At 49.4% G+C, this 12,285-nt stretch overlaps 1 protein-coding gene across 5 annotated transcripts in view; it reads left to right on the top strand.

The window, feature by feature from the left end:
- Positions 1-1,075: 1,075 nt before the first annotated feature.
- Positions 1,076-12,285, top strand: part of WNK2 (WNK lysine deficient protein kinase 2) — a 189,601-nt gene continuing 178,391 nt past the window's right edge. For all 5 annotated transcript variants that reach the window (XR_007518624.1, XM_049895554.1, XM_049895551.1 and 2 more), the window contains exons 1-2: positions 1,076-1,285; positions 1,642-2,330. Coding sequence is in view for 4 of the 5 variants with exons in the window: in XM_049895554.1 (XP_049751511.1) it covers positions 1,644-2,330 (687 nt within the window). In the remaining variant the exon portion in view is untranslated. The remainder of the gene's footprint in view (positions 1,286-1,641; positions 2,331-12,285) is intronic.

Consider the following 12,285-nt stretch of genomic DNA (forward strand, 5'->3'; position numbering starts at 1 on the left):
GCTTTGGAGCTCTGGGATTTACAGCAGATTGCCTCTGCCTTTGGAGAAGTTTTCTCAGTTGTTAAAGCAGCATGGTGATCAAGTATTGCCTCCCAGGGCGGTACTGTTTCTGAAGTGAATGGAGGAGAGGACACTCCACCCCCTTGCCAGGCTTAGCCTGTGCTTGGGGCCTCTGGGTGCTCAGGCCTTCTTCCTGAGGGTGGAGGCACCCCAGCCCTGGGCCTCCACATTCTAGATTGCCCATTCTGTACAGTCAGGCCATTGCTCCCTGAACAGGGCTGTGGGAAAGGGTGCAGCGGAGAGCCTGCTGCCTTCTCTTGGGACAAATGAGGCCCTCCAGCCAAGAGTCTTGCGCAAGGTACCTTGCGAGACACTGCCCACCTGGGATGGGGGCCCTGGAATGAGGAGGCCCGTGCGGGCTGCGGGCCTGCTCAGCTTGGGAAGCCAGAGTGGCTACCCCGCCCTGGCAGCGGGAGGTGGAGCGCAGTGCCGTGCCTGGGGGAAATTCGCCATCGGCGCCCATGGAGGCCCACCGCTTCCTGGCTGTGTGATCTTGATCAAGTGATCTCCCCTCTCTGAGCCTCAAACGGAGTCAAAACGCGAATTCCGACCTGGAAGAGCCACCGGAGCAAACCCGTTGCCGTGGAGTGGATTCCGACTCAGGGTGACCCTACAGGACAGAGTAGAACTGCCCCATAAGGTTTCCAAGGAGAGGCCGGTGGATTCGAACTGCCAACCTTTCGGTGGGCAGCTGAACTCTTAACCACTGCCCCACCAGAGCTCCAGAAAGCTTGGTGTCCACGTGTGTGCGCGGTTGCTCTCATTGGGGGGACCCCGGGAGGCTGAGGTCCTGGCATTGGTGGAGTTTATGCGGCCTCGTGAAGCCACGCCACTTGATCAGACGCCCATATTCCCCCTGGCCTTCCGCCCGCCTGAGCCAGCGCTGCCGCTGTAGCCAACGCTGGCCTGGGCCCGCAGGTGACAGCGCCTGCCCGCAGCTAGGTGGGCGTGGCAGCCCCGCCTCGTTGAGCCGGCCGGGGGCGGGGCGAGCGGAAGCCCCGCCTTCGGACTTGCTAGGGGTCGGAGCCGGTGCGGTACGCGGAGCCGACCGCAGCCGAGCCGAAGCACGCGGGAGCGCGGCGCCCGCAGCGGGCCGCCAAAGGAGGAGCCGGAGGAGCCCGAGCGCGCAGCGACCCCTGGACCCGGAGCGCGACCCCCGCGACGCGGCGTCGCCTCGTAGGGCATCGCCGGCCCGGCCGTAGCATGGACGGCTCCCGCTCGCCCTGTGAGTGCCGGGCTCGCCCCCGCCCGGCCGCCTTTGTGTGCGCGCCGCGCCGCCGCAGCCCCCTCCCCGCACCCTTCCTGCACGGCTGGGCCCCGTGTTCTTTGTGGAACCACCGCCGCCGGGCCGTGCGGGACCGGACGGAGCTAGGCTCCCCTCCCCGAGGCCGGGCCCCCTCCCCCCAGCGGGCCTCCTCGTCAGGCTGCAACCCCCCCGGGGTCCCCCAGGGACACCGCGGGCCGGGCCCGGGTCCCCCCCACTGCGGGCCGGCGGGCGGGCCGGGTGCTCTTTCATCCCACGGCTGCGGGCAGGTGCGGCCAGCGCGAGCTCACGCGGGGCCTGTTTGTCCTTGTTCCCAGAAATGGACGGCGATGGCGGCCGCCGAGACGCCCCCGGTGCGCTGATGGAGGCCCGGCGCGGCGCCGGGGTGGCCGCGGGCATGGCGGAGCCGGCGGCGGCGCCGCGGGCTCGCGAGGCCCGGCCGGTGCACCAACGCTTTCTGCGGCGCAGCGTGGTGGAGTCGGACCAGGAGGAGCCGCCGGGCCTGGAGACAGCCGAGGCGCCGGGCGCGCAGCCCCCGCAACCGCTGCAGCGCCGGGTGCTGCTGCTGTGCAAGACGCGCCGCCTCATCGCCGAGCGCGCCCGGGGCGCCGGCCGCCCCGCGCCCGCAGCGCCGCGCCTTACCCCCGGCGGCCCAGTGCCCCCGGTCTCCGAGGCTGCGGACGCGCAGGGCCCTAGTCCGGTCCCGGACCCCGCCACCGCCCCCGCCGCGCCGGCCCCCGACGGCAGTCCTCCGGAGGAGGCGGCGGTGGCGGCAGAGAGGAAGGAGGAGGCAGGCACCGCCGAGGCGAAGCCGGATCCGGGGCGCGCTCGGAGAGAGGAGCCTGAGGAAGAGGAGGACGACGAGGACGACCTCAAGGCCGTGGCCACCTCACTGGACGGCCGCTTCCTCAAGTTCGACATAGAGTTGGGCCGCGGCTCCTTCAAGACGGTCTACAAAGGGCTGGACACGGAGACCTGGGTGGAGGTCGCCTGGTGTGAGCTGCAGGTGAGGGGAGCGCGTGTCCTGGCATGTGCGTCCTTGGGCGCGTCCTTCTTTCAGCGCCGAGCCCTGTTTAGGCGCGTTGGGAGCATCAGGGCAGTGGCTGTGGTGCGTGTGGGTGGCCAGCTTGGCCATTTCGGGTCTGCCCGCGGGTGGAGTTGTGAGCTGCCTCCGCGTGGTGGCTAAGGGAGGCGTCCGGGTGGGTGTGTGGTGGGTCGCAGTGTGTTGCCCAGTGTGGGGCCTGCAGGAGGATGTGAGTAGAGCACCTCACGCCTGCCAGTCGGTGCTCCCTTTTGGTCCTAGTCTAGAGCTTTGTGTCCCAGGTGGTCTAGATGACTGTGTCCCTGCTGCACCAGAGTGGAGGCTGGGGGTCCAGGCAGTTTCAGGGTGGTTTGGGAACGTTGAGCTGCCTTTTAAATTAGCATCTTCCTAGGTCCTGCAAGGTGTAGGTACCCTAGCTTGGGAAGCCTGCAGGGGGCTTCTTCTGATCTGGGAGGTCTCTGAGGGGGGCCCCAGCGCTGGGTGCCTGGGCAGACCTCCTGGTGCCCTGAAGGCCCCTTCACAAAATAGACTGTGAGTGGTCCTGGAACCCAGTCATTCACCATATGGTGGGTTTTTTTTTTTTTTGGATGGAAAAGCTCTGGGCATGCATTTTTCATAACCTTGCCCTCAACGTTGGCTGTGTCAGGTGCAGGGCTAGATTATATAAATGGTAACCCGAGCTGTTCTGGCCAGCTTTGGGAGCCTGGGCAGCACCCATTACAGTGGATGTTGTGTGGGCCCTCCATCGTCAGACACGGGTGGCCTCCTTGTGAGAGGGCCAGGTGGTGGAGGTGTAAACCTACTCTGGGCCTTGTAAAGTTAGCTGGACCTTCCAGACCTGACAGGGGCCTGGCAAGCCACGGCACGCTAGCCTCCAGGGCTCTGGGCATAATGCTGTGGCCTGCCTTTTTGGTTTGGACGTGGGATTCAGTGTCTGTGTTTTCCGACCTTGCAGTGGGATCTGTGTGTGTGTGTGCGTGTGCGTGCACATATACAAGCCAGGCTGATGCGGTGGGCGTCAACCTGTTGTTAGCTCTTCTCCCCAGACAAAGAGCTTCAGAGGCTGCCCTGCCTGAGCCTCTGTGGCTCTGTCATGGAACACAGGCTCTTAATAATGGGGGTCAGTGGGTCTCACCCTGTGCTGGTGGCAGGAGGAGGACAGGAGAAGCTCCCCTGCCTCATGACCCTGCAAGTCTGGACCTGCTGAGGGGTGGCCTTGGTGGTGTAGGGTAGGCAGGTGAGTGGGGCAGGGGGCTGTGCTCTGGGGTCCTGAGGATGCTGGGGACAGCATTGGGGTGAGCTGGGCATCACAGCTGCATGAGAGGGCAGAGAGCAGAGAGGACTAGGAGAGAAACAACTGCAGGGGAGAAGGCGATTCTTGATTCCGAAGCTGAGCCATGAGTGTCATCCCCCACCCCCGCTCTTGCCAGAGTGACCCAGTACAACGTGCAGAGCTCCACTGGTGCTCCCACTGCTGAGTTGCATCCAAAGGCTGAAGGACTGAGTGGGGGCGCTGCAGCAGGCCGGATCTGAGTTAGATCTCAGTAGCCTGAGCCCTGTTGATTTCTTTGAAGCACTGCAGGAGCATGTGACTGCCGAGGCTGCTAATTCCCACTCCCTTTAAGGAAAGGCAAGCGATTCTGTTTCTGGGACATAGAGCCTGGTACGTGGGGCGGAGCCTGGCCTGTGTCCAAGGGCCTTTGGCTCCCTGACTCTAGGTGGGAGTGGGAAGGCTGAGGTGGCTTCCAGTCCACCTGGGGATGCTCCCTGCATGGCTGCTACTGGGGGCCCCAAGCCAGCCCCTGTGCCTCCCTCAACAGGAGGGTGCCAGGTTGTGTTCACCCCAGGCTGACGTACACGATTTAGGGCCAGCTCCTTTCTGCCTGGGACAGTCTGAGAGGGCTTTCCGTGAGAGGGGAGCTGGGCCAGCTTGGAAGAGTCTGCTCCTGTGTGCCCCCTGGGTGTCCGGATGGGCTGGGAGACCCCTGTTCCCATCCTTGCTGTGTCTTCCTCATAAGCCACGATGGTGTAACTGTCCCTGTGTGACTGTTGAGGGCGGCGAGAGATGGAGTAACCTCTGAAGGTCACATAGTGAGGAGATGGTAGAGTGGGAGGAGGAGGGGGTATTAACTCAGGAGAAGGGGGGCTCCAGCTGGCTTTTCACATTGGGAGCAGCCAGTGCTGAGTGTGGTGCTTGGCTGGCAGGTGTGACTCTGAAGAGCTATTGAAGGGCTTGCGGGGGAGGTTTGAGCCTGGGTGGGTCCAGGCAGTGAGGGGGGCTTGGGAATGAATGGCAAGGGTTGGGCAGAGCAGCAGGAGACTGTGAGGTGAAATGCCCCCCAAAATCAGGGTGGAGAGCTCCAACAGTGAGGGATAGCCCTGCACCCTTGGCTGGGGTACAGCGTCTGGGGGAGGCGACAGGTGGGCACAGGAAGGAGGGCTTCTCCCCAGGTGTGCTGGCTGTGTGCCTGGGGGGGCATTGGTGTTAGTCAACAGTGTGGAGATGTTCATTCCTCACCTCAGCCCCAGGCAGCTCTTTTGAAAGTTGGCATTTATGCAGTAGAGGTGGTGAGGAGGGGGCTGGTACGTGACCTTCAGTGAGGGGCCATGCATTGTAGGGTCCTTCTGCTGCCCATCGCTATCTTCTCTGACTTGCAGAGTGCCTCAGCTGGCTGCTTGGAAGCCCTCTGAGAACCTGCCTTCCAAAGCCCGTTTACCTGGTGCAGGTCTCTGCTGTCTTCTCTGGACTTGGGGCTGGGTCTTCTGGCATGTTCTAGTCCTCTGAGCGCCTCATTCGGTGGTTTTATCCCTGCCAAGGGGAGGAAAACCCCTTATTCTGGACCTAATAAGTCTGGCTTAGAGGGCATAACATCCCTGTGACTTCTGATTTCCTTTGATAAATTAGTGTTGAAAGGGATCTGCAGAGAGAGTGATATTTGTTACTGTCACATTGAAGGGCCGTGAGATTGTTTTACCAGTGACTTCTCAGCCAGCTAAAGCCAAAACTTGAATTATTTTGGGGAAAAGTCATTTTTTTCTAAATTTTATTATTTTTTGTTGTTATTGAGACTATACACATCAAAACATACACAAATTCAAAAGTTTCTACTTGTACAATTTAGCGACATTGATTACGTTCTTATGTGCAACCATGCTCACCCTCCTTTTCTGAGTTGTTCCTCCCTCGTTAACATAAACTCACTGCCCCCTAGGGTTCCTATCTAACCTTTCTAGTTGCTGTTGTCAATTTGATCGCATATAAACAAACAAACAAGCAAAAAAAAAAAAAAAAAAAAACCCATTGCCATCAAGTCAGTTATTACTCACAGCAACCCTATGGGATGGGGTAGAACTGCTCCATAGGGTTTCCAAGGCTATAATCTTTACGGAAGGAGATAGTCACATCTTTCTCCCATGGAGTAGCTGATGGATTTTAACCACCAGTCATTTGGTTAGCAGCTGAGAGCTTGACCACAGCCCAGGGCTCCATTATAGATAGTTCTTAAAAGAGCATAATACCCAAGGCAGACCTTTTTAAGTATTTAGGCTAGACTATGGTTTTAAGATGAATCGTGATTTTTTGATTTAAGGTTTAAAGATTATCTCAAGGCAGTAGTTTCAGGGGTTTATCCATTCTCCATGGCTCCAGGAAGTCTAGACTCCATGAGAATTTGAAATTCTGTTCTTTGTTTTCTCCCTTTTGATCAGGATTCTTCTATGGAATCTTTGATCAAAATGTTCAGTAATGGTAGTTGGGCACCTTCCCATTCTTCAGGTCTCATGGCAAAGGAGGCAGTTGTTCATGGAGGCAGTTAGCTACACATTCTATATCCTAAGGTCCGCCCGACCCAAGCCATGGTGTTTTCGGTCACCTCATATGCATGTGAAAGCTGGAGCGTGAATAAGGAAAACCAAAGAAGAATTGATGCCTTTGAACTATGGTGTTGGTGAAGACTATTGAATATACCGTGGACTGTCAGAAGAACAAACAGATCTGTCTTGGGAGAAGTACAGCCAGAACGCTCCTTAGAAGCAAGAATGATGGAACTTCGTCTCACATACTTTGGGCATGTTATCAGGAGGGACCAGTACCTGGAGAAAGACATCATGCTTGCTAAAGTAGAAGGTCAGTGAGAAAGAGGAAGACCCTCAATGAGATGGATTAATGCAGTGGCTGCAACAGTGGGCTGAAACATAACGATTGTGAGGATGGTGCAGGCCTAGGCAGTGTTTCATTCCGTTGTACATAGGGTTGCTATGAGTTGGAACTGAGTTGATGGCACACAACAACAACATTGGTAGTTCTATTTTTAGCTTTTTGAGGAACCACCACACTGTTTTCCACAATGGCTGTATCATTCTGTATTCCTACCAGCAGTGGGTAAGGGTTCCAGTTTCCCTACATCCTCCCCAACATTTGTTATTTTATGGGTTTTTTTTTTTTGATCTGCCATCCTAGTGGAAGTGAAATAGTATCTCATTGTAGTTTTGATTTTCACCTCTCTGATGGCTAATGACACCGAGCATTTTTTCATGTGTCTGGTGACCATTTGAATGTCCTCTTTGGTGAAATGTCTATTCAAGTTCTTTGCCCATTCTATAATTGGGTTATTTGTGTTTTTGTTGTTAAGTTGTTGAAGTTTTATATATATTCTGGTTATTAGATTCTTGTCAGATATATGGTTTCTGAAGGTGTTCCTTAGTTGGTAGCTTGTCTTTTCACTTTTTTGATAAAGTCTTTTGAATTAACAGAAGTTTTTAATTTTTATGAGGTCCCTTTTTATTTTTTCTTTTGCTGTTTGTGCTTTCGTTATTGTATTAGATAATCCATTGTCGAAAGCTAACCCTGATAGCATTGCCACTGCTTGTTCTTCTAAGAATTTTATGGATTTAGACTGTACATTTAGGTCCTTAATCTATTTTGGATTTGTTTTTGCGTATGGTGTGAGGCATGGATCCAGTTTCATTTTTCTGCTTGTGAAAATCCAGTTTACCTAGCACCGTTTATTGAAGAGATTCTTCTTTCCCCATCTAATGGACTTAGCACTCTTGACAAAAATCAGTTGATCATAGAAGTGTGGGTTTATTTCTGGACTCTCAATTCTATTCCTTTGGTCTGTGTGTCTGTTTTTATACCAGTATCATGCTGTTTTGATTATTGTAGCCGTGTCCTGAAACCCAAAACCCTTGCTGTTGAGTCAATTCCAACAGATAGTGCCCCTGTAGGACGGAGTAGAGCTGCCCCATAGGGTTTCCAAGGAGTGACAGATGAATTCAAATACTGCTGACCTTTTGGTTAGCAGCCAAGCTCTTAGCCACCACACCACCAGAGCTCTACTGTAGCAGTATAGTATGTGTTAAAATCAGGAAGTGTGAGTCCTCCTACTTTGTTCTTCTCTTTCAAGATTGTTTTTTTAACTATTCAGGGCCTCTTGCCATTCCATATAAAGTTGAGGATTGGTTTTTCTATTTCTGTAAAGAAGGCTGCTGAAATTTTGACCGGAATTGCATTGAATGTATAGATAACTTTGGGTAGTATTGACATCTTAATAATATTAAGTCTTCCAGTCCATGAAATATTTTTCTACTTATTTAAGTCTTCTTTAATCCCTTCTAGCAGTGTTTTATAGTTTTCATTGTGTAAGTCTTCATGTCCCTGGTTAGATTTATTCCTAGGTATTTTGTTCTCTTAGATGCTATTATAAATAGAACAGTTTCCCTAATTTCCCTTTTGGATTTTTCATTTCTGGTGAATAGAAACCAAACTGATTTTTGTTTGTTGACCTTGTACCTTGCAACTTTGCTAAATTTCTGTGCAAGTTTTAGACTTTTTTTTGTTCACTTTTAAAGGATTTTCTCTACGTAGGATCATATCATCTGGGAATAGAGAGAATTTTACTTCTTTTCCAATGTTGGTATCTTTTATTTCTTTTTCTTGCCTTATTGCTCTGGCTAGGACTTCTAATAGAATATTAAATATAAGTGGTGAGAGCAGGCGCTCTTGTCTTGTTCTCGATTCCAGGGAGAATGCTCTCAGTCTTTCTCCACTAGGTGTTACGTTGGTTGTTGGCTTTTCATACATGCCCTGAATCATGTTGAGGAATTTCCCTTCTATTCCAGTCTTTTTTAGTTTTCATCAAGAGAGGGTGTTGGATTTTTATAAAATGCTTTTCTGCATTCATAGAGGTGATCATGTCATTCTTTTCCTTTGTTGTATTCATGTGGGGAAATCCTGGTGGCATAATGGTTAGCATTACAGCTGCTAACCAGAAGGTTGGCAGTTCAAATCCACCAGGCGCTCCTTGGAAACTCTGTGGGGCAGTTCTACTCTGTCCTGTAGGGTTGCCGGGAGTCGGAATCGACTCGACGGCAACAGGTTTGCTTTTGGTATTCTTGTGGTGTATTATTGTTGATTGATATTCTAATGTTGCATTATGTTGATTGATATTCTAATGTTGAACCATGCCTGTATTGCTGGAATAAGTCCCACTTGTTCATGGTGTTTGACTCTTTTTAATATGCTGTTGGATTCTGTTTGCTAGTATTTTGTTGAGAATTTTTGTGTTTACAGATAATTGCTTAGCGTCCACAATATGTTCTGTGAGATAGTACATTATGTGATTTGGACGTTGTGTGAACACCATATTATGTTCAGGAGACAGGTGCACAGCAAAGTCCCCAGTCTGGCCTGTGACCTGCACTGTCACCGCCATGCCAAGGTACTGTGTGAAAACTTTGGCTCCACTGCTGCCTGTCCTGTGTGGTTTCCGTCTAGTCTCTGAGAGCCATGCTTGGCCCCTTCCTGCCATGGTGCGCACTTGGCCGCTGGCTCTCTTGACTTTCTTCCTCCTTGCCTGCCTTCTTCATCCCCCCAATGGGCTTTAAGCCCTCCTTACCCTGCCTGCACCTCTTCTGCTTCCTTCTTGGCCTCCACCTCATCTCCAGGCTACCTTTCCTGCTCTCCTCCCACCACTGCTGCAGCCCGGACCCTTAGATGACCTCTACCTCGGGAGAAACTGCGGCCTCAGGTCCGGGTGTCACACACAGGGTACCTGGGCTGAGTGGGGCAGCTGTTTCTTCAGGGCATCCTCCTCAGCAGTTCCAGTGGCGTCTGCGCGGCCCCTGACTAAGGTGAGTGCAGTGGGACAGGCAGCTGTGAATGGGCTTTAAGATCCCCTCTCCCTGGTGCCACAGGTCCCAGGCACATGTGGGATTCAGAGAGCTAGTGAGAGACAGATCCAATGCAAAGTGCCTGTGCTACGTCCCATTCTCCGATGGGAATTTCTGGACTGTGTTATAACCTTATGGGACTACAAATGTATATGCAATAGGATGCTGCCCGAACAGACATTAAGCGGCATCTGTCTGTATATCCGTAAGAGATATTGGCCTGTAGTTTCCTTGTGGTGTCTTTGTCTGGTTTGGGTATTGAGATTATGTTTGTTTAATAGAATGCATTAAGGAGTATAACTTCTCTATCTTTTGGAAGAGTGTAAATAGTATTAGTGTCAGTTCTTCTCTAAGTGTTCGCTAGAATTCCCCAGTGAAGCCATCTGGTCCAGGATTTTTTGTTGTTGTTGGGAGGTTTTTCATCACTGATTTGATTTCTTCACTTGTTATGGGTCTATTTCCTCTTGAGTCAGTTTGGGTAGGTTGTGTGCTTCTAAGAATTTTTCCATTTCATCTAGGTTATATAGTTTGTTGCCATAATATTCTGTCATAATTCTCTTCATTTCTATCGGGTCAGTTATAATGTCCCTTTTTTCACTTTTTATTTTGGTTATTTGTATCTTTTCTCTTCTTTGTCAGTCTAGCAAGAGGTTTGTCAATTTTATTGACCTTTTTAAAGAACCAGCTTATGGTTTTAATTGCTTCGATGTTTTTCTGTTTTCGATTTTATTTATTTCTGCTCTGATCTTTGTTATTTCCCTTCTTCTGGGAGATTTACGTTTACTTTGCTCTTCTCTTTCTAGTTCCTGGTGTTGTCGAGTTAGGCTGCTAATTTGAGATCTTTTTTTTTTTGTGTGTGTGTAGTCATTTATTGCTATAAATTTTCTTTTGAGCACTGCCATCGCTGCATCGGATAAGTGTTGGTATGTTGTGCTTTCATTTTCATTTGACTGTAAGAAATTTGTAATTTCTCTTTTTGATTTCTCTCTTGACCCATTTAGTTTAATAGTGCATTGTTTAATTTCCATATGTTTGTATTTTCCCTGTTATTGATTTCTAGCTTCACTTTCTTGTGGTCAGAGAAAATACTTTGTCTGACTTCAGTGTTTTTAAATTTATCAAGACTTGCTTTGTGACCTAAAATGTAGCCTCTTCTGGAGAATGACCTATGTGCACTGGAATAGAATGTATATTGTTTTGTTTGGGGATAGAGTGTTCTATATATGTCTGTTAAGTCCAGTTATATATGTCTGGGTTTAAAGTGGTCTCTTGTAAACAGCATATAGTTGGATCATGTTTGTTTATCCATCCTGTCACTTCCTGCCTTTTGATTGGCGCATTTAGTCCATTTACATTAACTGTAGTTACTGGTAAGCAGTAACTTACTTCTGCCATTTTGTTGTTTGTTGTTGTTGTGTGTGTGTTTTAAGCCTTCTTTGTCTTTGTCCTTTAGTACTTCTTGTTTTTGTGTTTTGTTCATTTATCGTAGTGAGCCTTTTTGGTTCCCTTCTTTCCTTTTTATTATTTTCAAAATATTTTGTTAGTGGTTAACATGAACATTACATTTAAGAGCTTGTATTTATAACTTTTTTTAAATAACATTTTAGAGTAAGTTGGTACCAACTTAACTTCAGTAACATACAAGAAATTCTAAATCTGTATTATTTTATGTGTCCTGTAACATAATTTTATCTTTGCCTTTTATATATTTGTTATTAAAAAACATGAAGTACAAAACATTTAGAATCATCAAGCGTGAATACCTTATTACTAGTCGTTATTCTTGTCCATTCATTTCCCTTTATTAGTAATCTTTCTTTTTATGTATAGCTTTGAGTTACTTTCTAGTGTAGTTTCCCTTCCATCTACCAAAACAAAACCAAACCTACAGCCGTAAAGTCATCTCTGACTCATAGCGACCTTATAGAACAGAGTAAAACTGCCCCATATAGTTTTGAAGGCTGTAATCTTTGTGGAAGCAGACTGCCACATCTTTCTCCCATGGAGTGGCTGGTGAGTTCGAATCACTGACCTCTCAGCAGCTGGGAGCTTAACCACTACACCACCAGGACTCCTTCCTTCCATCTACAGAACTCTCATTAGTATTTTTTGTGGGGCTGGTCTGGTGGATATGAACTCTCTTAGCTTCTGTTTGTCTGAGAAATTTTAATTTCAACCTCATTCTTGAAGTACAGTTTTGCTGGGTTTAGTATTCTTGGTTGACAGTTTTATTTATTTATTTTTTCTTATAGCACATTAAATATATCATTCCATTGCCTTCTGACCTCCAATGTTTCAGAGGAAAAATTGGCACTTAGTAGCCTTATTGAAGATCTCTTGTATGTGATATTTGGTTCTCCATCACTGCTTATAGGATTCTCTTTATCCTTACTTTTTGAAATCCCCGCTCTGATGTGTCTTGGGGTGGATCTGTTTGTGTTATCCTGCTTGAGGTTCTTGGAGCATCTTGGATTTGTAGATTCATGTGCTTTGTTAGATTGGGGAAATTTTCTGTCATTATTTCTTCAAATATTCTTTCTCTTCCTCTCTCTCATCTCCTTCTGGAATTCTCATGATGTGTATATGAGGTCTTTTGTTGTTGTCCCACAATTCCATTAAACAGTACTCAGCATTTTTGAGCCCCTGGTCTTGTTGCTCTTCAGCGTCTGTAATTTTAGCTATCTTATCCTGTAATTTGCTGATTAAATCTGTTGGTAAGCCCTTCTATTGTATTTCTTATTTCAGTTAT

The sequence above is a fragment of the Elephas maximus genome, chromosome 9, assembly GCF_024166365.1.
Source record: "Elephas maximus indicus isolate mEleMax1 chromosome 9, mEleMax1 primary haplotype, whole genome shotgun sequence".
Taxonomy (NCBI): Eukaryota; Metazoa; Chordata; class Mammalia; order Proboscidea; family Elephantidae; genus Elephas; species Elephas maximus.